We start from the raw sequence: 19272 nt of genomic DNA on the forward strand, positions 1-19272 counted from the left end.
CAGAAGAGACCTTCTGGTGTGATTCAGTATCTTGAGACAGGAAGAATATTCTGTATTATCTAGATGGACCCAATGTAATCTTGCTTCCTTATACAAAGAAGGCAAAAGAGTCTCCATCCAGGGAGACAAATGGTTGGAAACATAAGCTGTAGTGCATGTAGACAATGCTGTTAGGAGGCCACGAGCCAAGGATTGTGAGCACCTGTAGAAACTAGAAGAGCAGGAACAGATTTTCTCCTGCGGATTTCCTGAGAATGTAGTGATTTTAACACTCAAGATACGTACCTTACTAATCAGTAGCTTATTATTTGAAACTATTAAGTTCGTATTTGTCAAAGCAGCAATAGGAAGCTCCCAATTCCCTAGAGACATGGCATCATGGCAATGCTGAAGACTCTTGGTACAACTTGTGTCCATTCTGGTGTGACCTGTATGAAGGAAGCCACCAGCATAATGAGAGCCAGGGAGTCTCAGAGAGGTCTTACCCCTCAGAGAAAGTCAAAAAGACATCAGACTCCCACTTCCCTGGCCTCATCCTCCTGCATAGAGATGACACTGTGCTATTTCCAATGGGACACTGTTGACAGCAATCACAGAGACACCAACAGACCCTAAAGATCAAATTAGTCATCACCTCAAGTTGCTGCGCCACTGATGGATGAGAACTGTCAGTGGTATTTTTTGAAAGAAAAACAAAGAGTCATGAAGGAACCTGAGATTGTGAGAATAGCTTTTAATTTAAAACAATTGAAGCAATAAATCATCCATCTCTCTTTCCAACACAGGCAACTATACTCCCAAAACAATTGAGACAGCTTTAAACAACTGTGACTAGTGCAAAATCATAGGAATACAAACACTTTCCAGAGCCAATATCCCAACCTACTGGGCAGGTGAGCACAGGTGTCAGACTCAGCCTCAGCAGAGGCTAAGAGACACAGCACATCGAGAGTGATGAGATTTGCACAGGGTATCAGCACACTCAGCTTTTCACAGACCAGACAACACTTAGGGAGAGGAGACCATAAGAGCCTGGTGCCTACAATGAAGCCAATTATGCCCAGTACCCTCCCATGGCGAGCAATCCTGGCACCTGGAAGAGCTAGAAACATTAAGTTCAAAGGTGGAAGGCAGCTCAAGACTCATTTCTTGCTTTGTTTTGTTTTGTTTTGTTTTTTTCTATTGGGATCTTATATGCTGGTTTTTAGTTCGCAGACTGGCTTTCTAAGAGACATTCTGCGCAATACAGCATTCTGACTCCTGTAAACCTATTTGTGCCCCTTCTGCTTATTTGGATGCATCGCAGAATTTCATTCCCATCCACTGCCTTATCCACATCATGTAAACCAGCACCACCACCCAATAGAAATGCAGTGTTAGACACATGCCCAATTTTATGCTTTTTAGTAGTCACATTAAAAAAGACAAAAATACATTAAAATAATTTTAACATTTATTAAATGTATTAATATTTTATCCAATTATTAGTCCAAAATGATATAATTCCAGCTTGTAATCAATATAAAATACTGTGAATTATTTTATGCCTTTTAAGATGCCATATCTCTAAGATCTGGCATATTCTGCATGTAAAGCAGTTGGGACAGGCTCAATGTCCAGTGGTCATGCGCCACATGTGGTTATTAACTATCACACTGAATAGCACAAATCTACAGACTTTTGGGCAAATTTTTGCAGAATGAGTTACTAAACAGGCTATTTCCTTGACACTGCATGAAACTTGTGTACCAACCTAAGAGTACAGAACCTTGTTCTGTAGGCTCAGGTTTTTGATCTCAAGTAAAAGGCAGAATCACATTTCCTCTAATTCCATCTTCCAGTCCTGCTCTGCTCCCTGCCTGCTCCCCCACAGATAGCCTGTACTGATGACGGGACTTCACAACAGCCTTCTCTGTCCGATGCACAGGACATCCCTACTGAAACAGACAACTCTATCAGCACTTACACGCTGCCACTGGTGGAGAAATTGCAAATACCCTACTAAAAGTTACAGATGCAGCTGAAAGCTGTGTTGAGGCTTTTCTAAGAGGGTGTTTCAAGTAGATTGTTTGTTGTTGTTATTCTTGAGAGAGACAATGAACCAAGGAGCATTTCAGATTTGTTTACATGGATATTCAGATCAGTTGACAAAATAAAAACTTTGATACATCACATTTTTCAGACACATTCATCAGGATTCTACAAATGGATACCAAAAAATATGTACAAGAAGAAAGTGCTATCTCTCGCGCAGACACCTACACAGTGAGGACTTCACAATTATACCATCATGCCTTTTGGCAAGAACTCCTAATGGGCTGATCGCTGGGTGACAATCCACACAGTAATCCAGTTTTCAGTCACAAATGATTTCAACTACACACATGTATAAAACTAAGCAAAACATTCCAGACGTTTATTCCAGGGAAATCTGCCTATACGATGATACAGCAAGAAAGAAACCAGTTGTTTGCTCCAGTTTTTTCCCCAACTCTCAATATGAAATAGATTCTCACATAGACAAATTGAGCCTTGTAGAAATAGCCCTTTGTTTTGTGAGGCAGAAAAAAGGCAGCCAAAATCTTTTTTTCTTATAATATGTGCAGGCATTAGAAGGGCTACATTTCCTTTTCTACTTAGGGAAATTAAATAATTTGTAGTATATCATCTTATGTACTGATTTTACAGTGAGGTTTCCTTAAAAATTTTTGCTCAAAATACACATGCTATCTTTTTCCATGTTTCAATCCAAGTACCCAACCACCCTTACCTTCCCCTCAAAAAAGGCCTTTGTTTCCTAACATCATTGAAAACAAACCATTTTTGATATGTATTCTGAGTCTTTGTTCTAGGATACTCAGCCCATAAAGGACTAGAATTTGTAAGGCTGTTTAGCATGGGGATTTTCCCCGGAGCCAGGGACTCCCGTTAGAGAACAAGACTGCTTCAGAATCTCCAGGTAACAGGAGACGATGACACCGTGGGCACAGTGGAGTAGAGAATGATTGCACCATGAGCTCCTCGCTTCTGCCCATCTCACTTGTCTCAAAGGAAGAACAATATCGGATGGAAGAAGACAAGGAGCATGTTCCACTGGAATCCACCAGCGCACACCACCTCCTGCTCCTGTAGGGCTTGTTGTGTCAACTCACTGCAGCTTCAAAGCACAAGTGGGAAGAGAGGGCAGGTGTTGTCACACCATTGTACAGATGAAAAAAAAATGAGGCACAGGGAGGATACGAGACTTTCCCAAGGTCCCCCGCCATTAGGGGCAGCACCCAGGTCTCTAGGCCACGGACCCCACAAACACGGTATAGGAAAACTACTGTGACAGGGGCCCAGCTCATAACCAGAGTCCTGATAATTTACAATTCACCACATATTAATCCAGTGTCTTGCTTTCATTCAGCCATTGGTTCTGTCTTATTTTCCTACAGTTCCTAGAAAGATCCTTTCAACCAAATACATGCTAAGCAGACAGAAATAAATCCTTTTCCATTTGTCTGAATCATCTAAAATAGAGCTTCCAGAGATTCTGGAATCTGGAGTAGAACAGTGGGAAAGTCAGAGAATGTTATCGCTGCACTTTTCATTGCATTTGAAACCCTGATCTAATCTCACATTGTAAGACTAAAATAACCAAATAAGAGAAACAGAAAGGATGCTCCTTCATAATGCTGCATATGTTTCTTTGCAGCTGAACTCCTTAAAGAGTCCAAGATCCAACTGTTGGCCAGAGGCAGAGAAACAGTCAAGGCAGGCCAGGAGGTGAAAAGCCAGCAGAGAGTTCAGCACTGGGAAAACTAAAGACAAATGTGGGCGTTTACCATGACTCCAAGCAGTCCTCATGTTTCAAGGCAAGAAGAGATGAGCTACTCTCACTAAAGTCAAACCTTCTACTTTTTGGGAAAGGGCTGCTGAAAAGCGCAGTGCATCTACCTTTGACAGAGTACAATGCTGCACTGCTATGGGCTTCTAGCCTCACACCAGGCCAGCCCTTGATAGCAATACCAGGCATAATGCAACCCTCACCACTCCTTAAAATTCTAGGTGGGGAACTAATTTTTTAAACTGTTCCTGAGTTATAGTTTCGTTAAAATATTTACTTGCCTTCTCTAGATATGTTGAACACCAACTATTTAGCCTTTCAAAGTCAACCCCTAATAGATTTTCTAGGGAACTACATAGATCTCACACACTCATCCAGACTCAATCGCACATACACTCACACAACTGCATCATGATGTTTGATATGATTTAAATTAAAAATACCTCTCATTGCCAAAGCTCTATTATACAAGGGTAGGTCAAAATTATTGTGTGCAATGAAAAAAAAAAGTCACAAAAAGCCCAGCCCAGTTACTGATTTTTCTTTAGGAAACAAAAGTGGGCTTTTTGTGTACTGTGGGCGAGGCCACACCACCTACCATACTGATTTTTCTGAAAACCACTGCTACTGGGTCCCAAAGCAAGATAGAGAGCTGGGGCCATGGGGCCACTTGGAGTTTACCAATGGCAGATACCTCACCAGCAACAAGAATACTTTTTTTAATATCCTCCTCTCCTTGAACATTTATAAAAACTATCTACAACAGTGTATTGTCACTAATAGAAATTTCTTCCCAGTTGTATTTCAGAAGGTGTCAAATGATCTTGCTCTTTAAGTAAGCTATAAATACCCCATGTATTCCTTCATTTCCTTCATATCTGGTTGTCCTAATCACTTTTTTTCCCTCCCCCTTGGCAAATTAAAAAGGTATATGGCTTCTTCTCGCCAAATTGTATGTCCGAGATTTAGCTGGGTATTCTGCGGTAAAAATACATGTAGCCCAGGTCTTTAGGGGGCCTTTCCGAGGCACAAACTTTGTGGTCGTTGTAGATCACCCATCTGAAAACAAAAGACAGAAGAGTTGGACAGATGTAAACCAGTGCCAAACTGCAGAAAGAAATTACAGCATCGTATGGAGCATAACACTTAAAATAACCAAGATATTTTCAGATCACCAAATTCAAGACTGTAATACAAAAAAAAAAAAGTAACAGAATCTTGGGAAAATCACAAGTGCTTTTTGATGTTTGGATCAAAAGATAGCTACTGAAATATAATAGGAACTTCTAAACATTTCTTGAGCCTTTATCTCATCATTTCCTTTGTAAAAATCCCTATGTAGCCTGATAAACCTGAAGCAAAAAAAGTTTGTTGATAACAATGTTTATTGCAGTCTTAGGCACAAGGTAGCTAAAAGAATTAAGCATGTCTGCAGGGTTGGGCATTTGGTTCAGTTCAGGAGACAGTTAAGATGCCCATATCTGGTGTCAGAGTGAATGGCTTAAGTAGTTGACACTGCTCCTGACTCTAGCTTCCTGCTGATACATGCCCTGAAGTCAGCAGTGTTGTCTCAAGTATTCGGGTGCCTGCCACTCATGAAGAAGACATGAACTGAGTTCTCACACTAAGTCCATGTCATCAAGGGCAAAGGTAAGAGCTTCCCCTTGCAAGTTTACTTCGCAAATGCAAATACCTATGCAGGTCTATTTATGCATAGTATGTATCTGTATAGAAATCTACATAGCCTCCTTCAATGAGATCAAAACAAAGAAAAATATATCAAAGTGTAGATACTTGTTATTGCTAATTTCTAAAGTACACATCCTATATGTCTTGCATTTTATTAATTCATTGTCATGAATTTTGTTGCTGTTGAATTATAACATAGCTACTTTTCTCCTTAAAGAACATTTTTAATAATTTATTTATTAAGACACAGAGTGAGTATACTGTTACTGCTGGTTCACTCCCAAGCTGCCTCCTTCAATGGCCAAGGCAAGGCTATTGCTGAAGCAGAGGTGGCAACTTAATCCAAGTCTCCCACATCAGTAACAAGAATCCAATTATTTGGACAGTCACTGTTGCTTTCCAGGGTCTGTATGAGCAGCAGGAAGCTGCAGTCAGGAGGCAGAGCCAAGTCACACTTAGGTACTCTAATGTCAGAATGTGTGGACATGGTAACAGGTATTTTAACCACTAAGCCAAATGCCTACCCAAATACCATCCTTAAAATAGTTATCAAGCTTGGAAGTGAAACGAATTAATCCTTGTGTTCAACTAGTTTCAGTAATCAAGTTGAGAAGACAAAACTGAAAGACACACAACTCAACTGAGCTTGTGTGGGAACTAGCCACTTTTGCAACAGAGAGCACGGAGAGTCAGGCCAACATTCTGCCAGGAGAGAACAAGTGTGTATAGGCTACTTGGTAGGGAACTGCAGGAAGGGCACAAAGGGGAGTGTTCTGAAGAAAGCAGTGGTCTTCCCTTCCATAACTATCTCCTTCTCAAACACAAAACTGACAGTCCCTTTAAAAGGAAAGAAAACTACACTGCAAAGAACTGCAGTTGATGCTTGTCAAATGGAACACAGGTTACCGGGCTAACTTTGAACATCAAATAAACAAAACAATTTTCAAATTTTCAGTAGAAGTGTGTTCTATAAAATAACTGAAATATATTTATATTTAAAAAAACTTGGCATTTATCTGAAACTTACATTCTAGAGTGCATCCTGACTTTCTTGTTTTATTGGCTATATATGGCAACATAATGGAGGCTCCAAATATGGTATACATTCTCCTACAGATGTGTTATTTTTAGAAGTCACCTTGCTATGATGGCTAAGGGTGGCTTTAACTATAAGATCTGACATGGCTATTCACTAGGAAAGGCCAAGCCAGTCAGTGTCCCTGAATCTCAGTGTCTTGATCTATACAATAGCCTTTAAAAGTACACTCCTGGGGCGAATATATAAAGCCACCACCTGTAATGCCTGCATACCATGTGGGCACTAGTTCCTGTGCCAGCTGCTTCATTTCCAATCCAGCTCCCTGCTACTGACATGAGAAAAATATTAAAAGATGGCCCAAACAGATGGCTCTTACGTTCAGCCTCCCCCAGCCCTGGCCATTGCAGTCATCTAAAGAGTGAACCAGTGGATGGAAAAGCTCTCCCTCTGTCTCTTCCTCTCTCTCCTTAACTCTTTCAAATAAATAAATAAATCTTTAAGTAAATAGATAAATTTTTAAAGAGTGTATCCTACAAGACCAACATGAGAACCGGATACGATAACCTACAAAGCCCCCAGTGGAGTGCCCAGCATGTACTAGAGTAGGTGCTAAGCAATCATTAACTTCTGAAAGAAGACTCACCTTCCTTCTTTTTTGATATGGCAAACATAATGGCCACTCATTGTAGATGTTCCCATGTGACTGATGAATGCAAATAATTCATACACTATGAAAAAGGAAACAACTCAGTTACAAAGCAGGATTTCTAAGGGTCAAGAGTATTGCTGAACAGAATTTTAAGCCAACAATGTGCAGTCTAGTAAACTAACAACTGCTTAAAATTTATTTTGTTATGTTAACAACACACACACTCACAGGTACTAACACCAAATTAAACCTACAAACTTGTAACAACAGAGGCAGGACATGAATCATCAGAGCACATCTACTGCTAGATTGAAAGCTAGAAGAGAAAAATCCCACATCCTAGTATGATGGCAAATGTGTAGATCTAATAGGATAGTTTTAATCTAAATGCTTCCCAGAGAAGAGACTTCAGACTAAAATACTACACAAATGTCAAACTATAAAACACGAAATAGCTATGATTGTGTACAGGAAGGGATAGCAATCCACCCAATATTTCTGATTTGTTTCTGAGTGTCATCTCTGTTGGACCCAACTTCTGTTTTCAGCCTTCCAAACAGGAGATCTACAAACTAGACACAAGGTGAAAGCAATGTCCATTCTCTTAACCAGCACCTCCTGACACTAAGATAGCATTCTATATCAAACCCATGTGGAATCAATTTCAATTCATGCTTCTTTAACTAATCCAGATCCACAAAGCACCCAGTGGGCGCCATACACTAGAGGCAGTCCACTCAGGAAGCCATTGCAGACTGTGGTAAGCTAGAACAGAAACAGAGTGGAGTTTACAAGCTTCCACAGTTCTTTGAGGATAATATTTAAATGATGACTTTATCAGGAAAAAGTGGTGTGGATATTCCTTTTTCTAGTACTCAGTTTGTATTACATTTTCCATAACGACTGGTTCTGGACAGACCCTTTCTCCCACGCTCTCTCCTGATCCTTTCTCCTGTTTGTCATACATGCTCATTCACTTACTCAGCTGTCAGCCCTCACTGAGCTCATGCTTCCGCTTAGCAACCTGCCATGCTGCTGATGGGCTCCCTTCCCTCTGATGTTCACTCTCAGGACATCACTCTCTTAGCTTTGCAGCTGCCCACTGCACAGTCTGCCTTGTCTTTCCTCTGACCTCTGAATACTGCTGACCTGAAGCTCAGGCCCCTCCACCTTTCATTTCCCTTTTATCCAGTCTTCCCCTCTAGGGGTTCCTATCCAGTGTCATTGCAGCAAATGGCCTTGTTTGCTTAATTGCATTTCCCAAATGTTCATTGCTAGCACACAGAAATATAATTGGATTTTGTATGTGGACATTCTTCCTGCAATCTTGATGAATCCAAACGTCAGTTCTAATAGTTTATTAGTAGATTCCTTAAGGCTTTCTTTATACAAGATCATGCCATGTGAAAACAGATAGTTTTTCCCCCTCTTTGGTCATCTAGATGCCTGTTACCTCTTTTGCTTGTCTTCTTCCAATGGTTAAAACTTACTGTGCACTGTTAAATAAAAGTGGCAAGAGGGGACTTCTTGCTTTTTTCCCAGTCTCAGGAGGAAGCATTCAATCTTTTCACATTCAGTAGGATGGGAATTTTTGTAGACGTTCTTTATCAGACTGAGGAAGTTCTTTTCCATTCCTAGTTTGTTCAGCATTCTCCCTTGAGCCTAATCTACCTCAATGTGTTATAATTCAGTCTGACAATCCAACACAAAATCCTGACTTCTTTCTCACACTCTTTACACCCATCCAACCCACTAACAAAATCTATCGGCATTTACTTCAAAATATATCCAGAATACAATTTCTTCTCTCCTCCGAAGTAACCCTGATCCAAGTCCCCACTTTGTTGTCTGAATTATAACTACAGAGTTTTAGCTGGACTGCCCCGCCTTCTCCCTCACCTCCTAGTGACCACTATACATGTGTCTGCCAAAGGGCTCTTTGTTACCTAGAAGCCAAATTGTGGTCATTCTGTTCTAAGCCCTACAGAGGCTTCCTGTATCTCAGAGAACAATCTGACCTTTGCAGGTCTAGGATTCCCCTCACCTCCTCTCATTCTCCCTCTTATACCACTCCAGTCACACCAGCTTCTCCTTAAACACATTTGGCATGTCCTGGCCTTCCAACTCTCACAGCTCGCCTTGCTTCTGTATGAAACTCCTTTTTCGATGCCCCATGACTCATCCCTCCCTTCACTGAGATCTCAGGTCAATGCCCCTCAGCAGGGAGGGCTTCCTAAACCAGCACTGCCCTCCTGTTACTCCTCAGTTCCCTCACCTTGCTTTATTGCCCATGTAGCATGAATTAACACCTGCTGTGTCACATAATTACTTCTGCATTTATTTACTATCTCTTTTCATCCTGGGATGAAATAGAGCATCACAAGCACTAGAATTTTGCTTCATTTATTAAAATTTCCTCAGACTCCAGTTTCCTGCTAATACAGACTTTGCGAAGTAGCAATAATGGCTCAAGTAGTTGGGTCTATCACCCATGTAGAAGACCTGGATTGAGTTACTGGTTCCCAGCTTCAGCTTGCCTGGCTCCAGCAATTGTAGGTATTTGAACAACTAACTGGCGGATGGGAGCACTTGCTATGTGTGACTGTGTGTATGAAATAATTTATTTTCAATGTACTAAGGAAGCAAAAGGGGTAGGGAGGGTGAAAGGCAAAAGGGGAGGGAGGGAGGGAGGGAGGAAGGGAGGAATGGAGGGAAGAAGAGAGAGAGGGAGAAGGGAGAAAGGGAGGAAGAATGTGTGTGTGTGAGAGAGAGAGAGAGAGAAGAGAGAAGCCCTCATCCTAACATCCTATTCAAGGATGTAGCAGAAGATCCAGTCACAGGACCAGCCGTAGTTGCCCTGAGGAGCACACACACAAGCCTAAGAAGAGGTGGCTGTACGCTATCACTTCTGACATATGAGAAGAGTAGGTTGTGCCAATAAGTTCCATCCAAAGAAAGGAAAACGTTCTGGCCAAACCATCCCTCACTCTATAGCCAGATGCCCTGGTGGCTGTCCTACAGACACATGGCGAGGTAGTGTCACCTTCTCTGAGAAGGTTCATCACCTTCCAAGAAAAGTGCCTTAAGAAAAGCAACAAAGCAGTGAACTGCTGTACATGTAGCATGTAATAAATCCTGCTCATGAGTAATAGAACCACTTGTCCATTACAGCTTTCCTTATTTTAAGCAAGCCAATGACTGCAATGTAATACAAGGCTTTTACAGCGGTGGCGAACTCTTTTTTTCTGCCAAGGGCCATCTGGATATGTATGACATCATTCATGGAACATATAAAATTATCAAACTAAAAATTAGTCTGCTGTGGATTTATTGAATTTCAAGTCCTGCCTGCAGTTGACTTGGCAGGGCCATACCAAATGATTCTTTTGGCTTTATTTGGCCCACAGGCTGGCTCTTCCCCACCTGTGCCAATATGAATACCAAGAGAACTATCATTTACCCTTTTCTTATCTTGTTAGGATTAAGAGTTTGGGGGTGGGGAGCTTTTATTTAAAAAGAAGAAGAAAGTATCCCTCCAACACTCTCTCCAGATTAGCCCATACAGACAATTAATACAGAGCAAATAGACGATTACAGGAACACACGCTGCTAATATAGATTGATATAAATCCTATTATTTACTCAGTGCTTCTCACATTCCTGACACAATGGGCTTCATAAAAGTAAAACGGCCTTTATACTATACAAATTCCCAAACAGAAAGCACAAATGTCAACATACAATGATTTTACTGCAAGATCAATGTGACACCACTGAGAAGAATAGAAGAAATAACACAGTATAGCAGCTGTGGGTTCAGGCTTTAAAGGCAAACTCCCTAAAAGGGAATTCTGGCTCTGCCCACTCTTCCTATGTGTACCTCGCAAGCCCCTTGCCTTCTTTATCTCATTTTCTTCACCTTTAACATGGGGAGACCAATGGCACCCAGTTCATATGGCTATGGTAAGCACTTTATGTCACAAATGAAGGGTCCCTGACACTGGCATATTTATTTTTATCCTATGAGGTAACTGATTGTGATGAGAAGTCCAGAGAGATAGAATCTGAGGCCAAGTTCTGAACAGCAGTAAGGATTTTAGTTGTGAGCAATCTACTAGTAGGAACTGATCCATGCAATGTGCTGGAGGTAGGTGAGACAAGATGGCTGAATAGGCTAGTGGAATAGTTATGGTTCCAGTTACCTGGACTGGAGCAATGGCAGAAAGAAAATGAAACAGACTGGATGGAAATGGGAGGAGTTGCCAAGTAGCAAGACAAAGAGCCAGAACAGCAGTCTGTAGGCAACTGACTGCCCAAGAGGCAAAGGATCGCAACTGTCCTCTGCACCTTGCCGCTTCCTCTCAGCAGTATGATCAGAGCCAGCATTGTGGCACAATGGGCTAAGGCATCCCTTGCAATGCCAACTTCCTATATGGGTACCTGTTTGAGTCCCAGCTGTTCCACTTGCAAACCAGCTTCCTGCTAATATACCTAGGAAAGCAGCAGAGGACAGTCCCAAGTCCTTGGACCCCTGCACCCACATGGAAGACCAGGAAGAAGCTCCTGGCTCCTAGCTTCAGCTTGGCTCGACCGTGCCCAGTGCAGCCATTTGAAGTATGAACCAGCCAATGAAACTCAAGACTTTTTCTCCACCCTACCCCCCATTACTCTGTGTTTCAAATAAAATATTTAAAAGAAAAGGAGAGAGCAGTGTGACCTAGAGTAAACTACCCAATCTCTCTGTGCCTCTACTTTTCACTGACTGTCTATGGTAAGGATTATATGTGGCAAGTGTCTGTGGTGAGTATTTATACGCCAAGTGCTTCGAACACAGTCACATAAATGCATTTGCTATTTATAGCGAGAATATGGGCCCACAGAACTTTCTCCTGGCATTCTCGGACAGTCTCTCACAAAATTATCAGCAATTGCTATAATGAGAAGATCATTTGTCCACTGTTCCACAAATAACGTGAAGAGAAGTATTCTTTTTCATAAGCATCTCCATGGCCCACAAATAAATCTTACCTTGAAAGCACGGCTACAGTTAAATATAGGCACACACCCTATGAGGCAGCAAGACTCTACTGCCCTAAACTTTCTCAGATTACCGATGCAAAGTAACAAAATGCAGTATACATGACAAGATGGGAGGAGTTCATTAACTACTGGGAAGGGCACATCTGAACATCACATCACAAGTGCCTACATGCCCCTCAGGCATTCACTTACTTCCAGATCCATCTTTAACTCTGGGTCCTTCAGGCTTAGCCTCAGAAATAATGTTTGCATTGGCATTATTCTCCATCTCAATCACAAAGTCACTGTCCTCTTCAAACTCCGGGTGGCTGAAGATCCAATCCAGCGCTCTTTCTAGGTTATTACTCTAATAAAACAAAACATTTTCATAATGCGTGCAGTCCTCAAGCCTCACCATGGCCTGAGCTTTTGAACCAGATGTCAAGCAGATAGGGCAGGAGGGTTGAGTTCATTAGTCCTAAGTGCTCCGTGTCCAACACCCTGACTCTGCCTGTGATATGTACGTGCAGCTTGGTGCTTTGCAAGGTTATCATCTGTAATTGGATGCCCTGGGAAATAGTTCTGAGCAGCAGATCATCATGCCATGGCCCTTATCAGTCTTAGCTCAGCATTTCTGTAGGCTGCTGCTGATATGACGGGTGCAGAGTGTCAAAGAGATAGTATTTGTTTAGGTGCAGCCTTGGCAAGAGCCACCGTGGCTGCACACATGACCTTTTCTACCAACTGTATTCTCAGCAGAAAACTCACAGGATAGAAAGGTACCAATGTGAGCACTGTGCTGAAGGCCTCTCCTCTCCTTAAGCATAGGTAGAATTTGCTCAATTACAAAAGAAATGCCTGAATTAATGACGACAACACTGGTTAGGTTAAGCACAACTCTTAAAATTGACCTCCACGTAGTTCAAATCAACCAAGTATAAAAATATTTCTGTCTGTCATTGTGATTTTGCTGATGGGCTACAGAATTTCTTTAGACAGAGTCAGAAACTCCAATACAACAGTCAAACACAAAAACAAGGAGTGGGGCGTAAGAATGTTCACACAACCCTCTTTCCATTAGCCCATCAAAGGCGTCTGTGACCTGACCACAGACACTGGTTTTGGTAATTAATGATCAGAAAAATTCTCTCTGATAAGAGAAGCAGAAATAGAAACTGCAAGAAGCCATTCAGCCTTCTCTGAAGACTGTTGAGGGGCATTTCTCCAAGATTTTTACATCTGACAAGCACTATTTCCACCTAAAAAAATTTCTTTTTGACCATAAAATCTCATCTCCTGCACCTCCCTTTTAGTTCGGAGGCCAAAGCAAGCACCAAGTCAAGTCTGCAACCCTTAGAAATATCTATCCAAGACAACATTGAGTTTCTTTTGTTTGGGTTATCCTGATGAAACTCTCTGGATGACTCCCCTCAATCATTTCGTCCAGTTCTATGTATGCTATGCAAATAAATTCCTATGAATTAATGTGAGTTTACAAGGTAGATTGCATGAGTCAAAATGCATCAAAGCACACTGGAAGGTCTCCATTGCACCTGACAAAAATGCAAGCCACACACGCACACACACATACACAGAGTCTTCCTAGCTCACCGTTGCTCGCAGTGCCTGAATGGCCTGACTTCGCTGGAAACCCATGGAGGTGATGATAGCTACAATTTCCTCTGGCGGTTGGTTATCCAACCCAGTAGCACCAAAAACAGAGGCTCCAGCAGAAGCTGCCCCTCCATAACCAGGCATTGTCAGTGGTTCTGCAAAATCTGAAGGAAACAATTACTCAGGACTACTTCCTCTCTTCTTGAAATAAGTAATATTCTAGAGCTAAGATAAAAGCCAACATATCCACAAAGTTAAAATAACCAACACAGTCTGGTACCAGTATAAGGACACAGGTGAATCGGTAAATAGAATCGAGGGTTTGAAAATAAATCATACATCAATGATCCATTGGCTTTTTTAAGATCAGTGAGTGGAAAAGCATAAATTTTTAACAAACTATATAAAACAACTAAGTATCCACAAAGAATGAAGCGAGACCACTACTCCATACCATACACAAAAGTAACTCAAAATGGATCACTGATCTAAATAGGGGAGCCAAAATCACAACACCCTTAGAAGAACAACATAGTGGTAAATCTTCAGGGCATTAGGTTAGGAATTGGTTTCTTAGATATAACACAAAAACACAAGTGACAAAAATTAAAAAAAAAACATAAATTGGACCCCATCAAAATTAAAAACATGTGCTTCATGATCAAGACTGTGATAAAAGACAGCAGGAAATGGAAGCAAAATCTGAAATCATATACCTGATAAGGACTTGTAACCAGAATATTAAAAAGTTCTTGGAACTCAATAACCTCATTAATAATAAGTGGGACCAATGCTTGTGGCACAGTCAGCAAATCTGGCACCTGCATCCTATATGGGTGCCCATCCAAGTCTCAGCTGCTCCACTTCCGATTCCAGTCCTTGCTGGTGTGCCTGAGAAAGCTACAAACGATGGCCCAAGTTCCTGGGCCACTGCAACCAAGTGGGAGACCATATGAAGCTGGCCCACCCCAGGCCATTGTAGCCATTCATGATGTGAATCAGAGGATGTAAGATTTCTCGTTTGTGTGTGTGTGTGTGTGTGTGTGTGTGACCCTGTATCACTGTAACTCTACCTTTCAAAATAAATAGAACTTTTAAAAAGGGTAAAGAATCCAAATAGGTATCTCTCCAAAAATATACATTTGTCAATGAACATATGAAATGTATAAATATATTCAGGATCATGTTTTAGAAAAATACAAATCAAAACCTCTATGAGATATCACTTCACAACCATTAGAAAGGCTAAATAAAAAACATATTAACAAAAATCAGTGAGGATGTGGAGAAGCTAAAACCCTTATTCATTACTACTGGAAATGTAAAGTGGTTTATCCACTGTGTAAAACACTTTGGAAGCAGGCTGACATTATCCTACAGTGGGTTAGGCTGCTACTTGTTTTGTTACCATCCCATCTAAGAATGTTGACTCAAGTTCCAGATGCTCTACTTCCAATCTAGTTTTCTGCTAATGCGCCTGGGAAGGCAGTCAAAGATGGTCCAATGACTGAGGTCTCTGCCAACTACACGGGAAGCCAGAATGGAATTCTTGGCTTCAGCCTCACCCAGACTCAGCTGTTCCTACCACTGGGGGAGTGAAGCTAAAGATTTCTCTCTTTCTCGATATCTGTTTCCCACCCCTCATCATTCTGTCTTTCAAACAAATCTTTGGAAAAGCTAATACAGTTGGGCAGTTCCTCTAAACTTAAATATGGTATATGGCATAGCGATTAAATATAAGAAAAATTAAAACATATGTCTCATTCTCAACATATATGCAAACATTTACCACAGCAGTATTTATAAAAGCAAGAAGTGGAGACATCCCAAATGTCTAACCACTGATGAAAGGATGCTTAAAGTGCAGTGCACCCATACAGTGGAATATTATTCAGCCATAAAAAGGAATGGAGAACTAATTTATGATATAACAAATTAGCCTTTAAGGTATTACACTACATAGCAGAAAACAGACACACAAAAAATCTTATATCAAATGACCCCATTTAAATGAAATGCTCAAAATCCACAAATCCAATAAGGAGTTGTCAGACACTGTGGAAAGCAGGGGATTGAAGAGTGTCTGCTTATGGGTACAGGATTTCATTTAGGTGATAAATATATTCTCAAATTAGATAGTGATAATTGCTGCACAACACTTTGAATTTGCTAAAAAAAATCACTGAGATATACACATATATAAACCTCTACATATATATATATATGCTTTAAAATATGACTGAACAGTATGGTACTGTATACAATCTCTATTTCAATGATGTGAATAAAAATAAAAGCTAACTAAACCATCTCCATTTCTTCATGCACATATTTTTATTTTGGGCCCTCATTATCTCTTAACTAAGGAAATCTCACGTCTATCTAAAGCTCTTTTAATCAAGAACTACAGGCTTGAAAGGAGGTGAATTCTATCTAAAAAAGAGAGAGAGAAATTGAAGATTGTAACTTTGCAACTGTGGCACATTTTGAACTGAAAAGTTATTTCCTGGAGACCTCCACACAGGAGATGGAAGGACCATAGCTTAGCATAACTGAAGATAACTTCAGACCCCAAAGTCATTTCACTGTTCCCCACCTACCTGGTTCTTCCATGTGAACAATGATCCAGTTGAAGGCCACCTCAGCTCCCATATTTCCAGTAAAGTACACAGCCTTCCGACATGCCTCTAGAGGGAAGCCCATCTCAGCCAGCTGCATCACCGACGACTCATCGATGTCTGATGCTACGGAGCACAACAGGATAGTCTAGTATAAAGAAGTAACTTCTATTCCTCCTCTTGCCTTAGCTGCTCTTCACTGTCCTCACCTCTTATCCTGCCACCCAAAGAAAGTACTATTATGTTGGAAGTGTAAATCATGGTTTTAGTTTTGTCTTAAGCCATTGAAAGGTTAAGTCATATGAGCTGAGTTTATACCTCTGACCCTGGTGATTACCTGCACAACACAAGCAATGAGAAACAATTCTCTGAGTTCCTATGGGGATATGTAATGCATACCTAGGACCATTTCAGACTCAGATCATTCTCAAAACCTCTACAGTAGCCTCTCCTGTGATGGAAATTAGAAGAGAAAAATCGCTGTCTATCGACCATAAAGGTGTTCCTTCAATTTTATAGCAAGTTGCAGTAAAGCCCTCAAATAGATCCACATCACAGGAGAGCAATCAATTCTTGGAAATGCACAGCTCAAATGTTAAGTATAGGAAGGAAAAGAAAACTTCTGAAATTCTGTACATTTAAGACACAAATTAGATAGCTTTACAAAACCAACTTGAGCCAGACACAGAGGATTTAATATTATTCTCTTGATTGAGCTGTGTTTATATGTGTATGTGTGTGTGAATATATATAGATATTCAGTGCTTACATAAATATTATGTGGACCCATACATACACAGTGCTCTTAAACTCCACCTGAAAGTGACAAAAAGCAGGAACACAAAATACAACTCTTACATCTTTCAGGCCCTAACGTCCCTACTGAAAGTTCTGCCAGTGTTCTAGAAATCAGTACGACTGAGGAACAGGGATATCTATTCAAAATCATAGTGAAAATGCATTTACCCACATTCTCTCCTACAGCAAGATACATCCTATCAAGGTCAAAATTTTTTTAAGTGATGTAGCACAGCAATCATTCCCAACTGTGTTCTGTGGCCTGTTCTGTGACAGCAATATTAATGTCTCCAGGGTCAAATGAGGTTTTAAAATTCATATTCTCTATTCTTCCCTTAGAAATCTGTAGTGTGCCTCAGCAAAGTGAAAGAGTAAAAAGTCCTATATTAAACAACCCCATAATAAATAAACTATGGGATTTTTCCTGTATCAAACCTTTCAAAACCTTGTGAGATTCAGTGTTTCCTAGAATCCACCTAAATAAGAAGTATATATGCATATAATAATATAATAGAAATGTATATTTCTAACAATAAAGTGAACAGGCATGAGTAAAGAACACTAGGATATACCTCAAATATGAACAGGGATTGTGGTAATTCTTACTACTAATCCCTAGTTTCCAAATGTCGATTTATGCTTGGAATTTAAAAATGAACCAAGGGGCCACGACTGTGACATATTGTGTAACCACGTGCATCCCATATGGGCACCGTCTTGATTTCTGGCTGCTCCTTTTCTTATCTAGCTCCCTGCTAATGTGCCAGGGAAAGCAACGGAGCATGGCCTAAGTGTTTAAGCACCTGCACCTACATGGGAGACCCAAAGGAAGCTCCTGGCTTTGGACCCATCTAGCTCCAGATGTTGTAGCCATTTGAAGAATGCACTTGTGAGTGAAAGGTCTCTCCTCTCTCTCTCTCTCTCTCTCTCTCTCTCTCTCTCTCTCTCTCTCTCTCTTGCCAATCCCCTTCTCTCTGTATATAACTCTTCCTTTCAACTAAAATTAAATGAATCTTTAAAAATAAACAAATAGACCAACATATTCTTTTGAAAAAGTCCGAGAAAAACGGAGTGCAAAGGCCAACTAACTCCATATAGTTCTATTTTCTCCTGTTAAGTGCAGGTAACTGTTGATAAGAGAACAAGCATGCTTAGATCAATGAGAAATAACCCTGGAAAATAGCCAATAACCCTGGAAAATAGCCAGCTGCCTAGAGCCAAAGGCCAACTCACTGGGCATGCTCAGTTCCAATGATTCATCACCTCCCATACCTCAGGCCAGCTCTCTCCAGGAACAGGGTCAATCAATAAACCTTTCACATGCCAGGAAGGGTCTGGTATATGCTTACTCCTGGCCCCAATTCTGGTCCCAGATCTTGAATCTCTGAACCTTCCTACACTTTAGTTCTAGCATCTGTAATATTATCTGCCCTGCCCTTCTTGGTGCATTATGAATGAGATCCAAAACCTTATGTAAAGAATGAAGTTACATATAACTGGAAGAGTTATGGAACAATAAACACAATGTGACCAAGGTGAGCATGCAAAAATATCAGCAGCCATTCTACAGCATAAGTTTGTCAAACTCCACTTAAACCTAGGTCACAGGTGAAGGTCATGGCAGACTAACTAACAGCCAGGATCCATGCTGATCCTCACAGCAATTCGAATGATCAATAAATCAACTGACCCAAGAAAGAAAATGTGACTATCTTAACTATATCATCCATCATTTGCAGGGCGAAGTATTCAAACTTGTATATTAACAGTACATAGTTTCTTGAAAGACTTCGTAGATAAAAAGATTCAGGGTACGTAGTGTTAAACACTACCTAACCCTCCTAATGAACACCTAGATATTCATATACATCATCCTTTAATGCTCTTCTTAGAGAACCATTTACTCCTACAGGCATAGGAACTAAAGGCTACAAAATTAACAACACCATCAAACTAATAGCCTTGAGAGAGGACATCACTGCTACCACGGCCTGTCGGCTGTGCCCTTTCATGATGA

General features: G+C 40.8%; 1 protein-coding gene across 1 annotated transcript in view; it reads right to left on the reverse strand.

Annotated features, from left to right (window-relative positions):
* Positions 1–4532: 4532 nt before the first annotated feature.
* Positions 4533–19272, reverse strand: part of USP13 (ubiquitin specific peptidase 13) — a 116597-nt gene continuing 101857 nt past the window's right edge. Inside the window, exons 17-21 of the mRNA XM_004591272.3 lie at positions 16440–16583; positions 13837–14003; positions 12439–12592; positions 7201–7285; positions 4533–4888 (exon numbers count right to left, since the gene is read on the reverse strand). Coding sequence (XP_004591329.1) covers positions 4795–4888; positions 7201–7285; positions 12439–12592; positions 13837–14003; positions 16440–16583 — 644 coding nt within the window. The 3' untranslated portion in view covers positions 4533–4794. The remainder of the gene's footprint in view (positions 4889–7200; positions 7286–12438; positions 12593–13836; positions 14004–16439; positions 16584–19272) is intronic.

Source organism: Ochotona princeps, chromosome 3 (genome assembly GCF_030435755.1).
Source record: "Ochotona princeps isolate mOchPri1 chromosome 3, mOchPri1.hap1, whole genome shotgun sequence".
Taxonomy (NCBI): Eukaryota; Metazoa; Chordata; class Mammalia; order Lagomorpha; family Ochotonidae; genus Ochotona; species Ochotona princeps.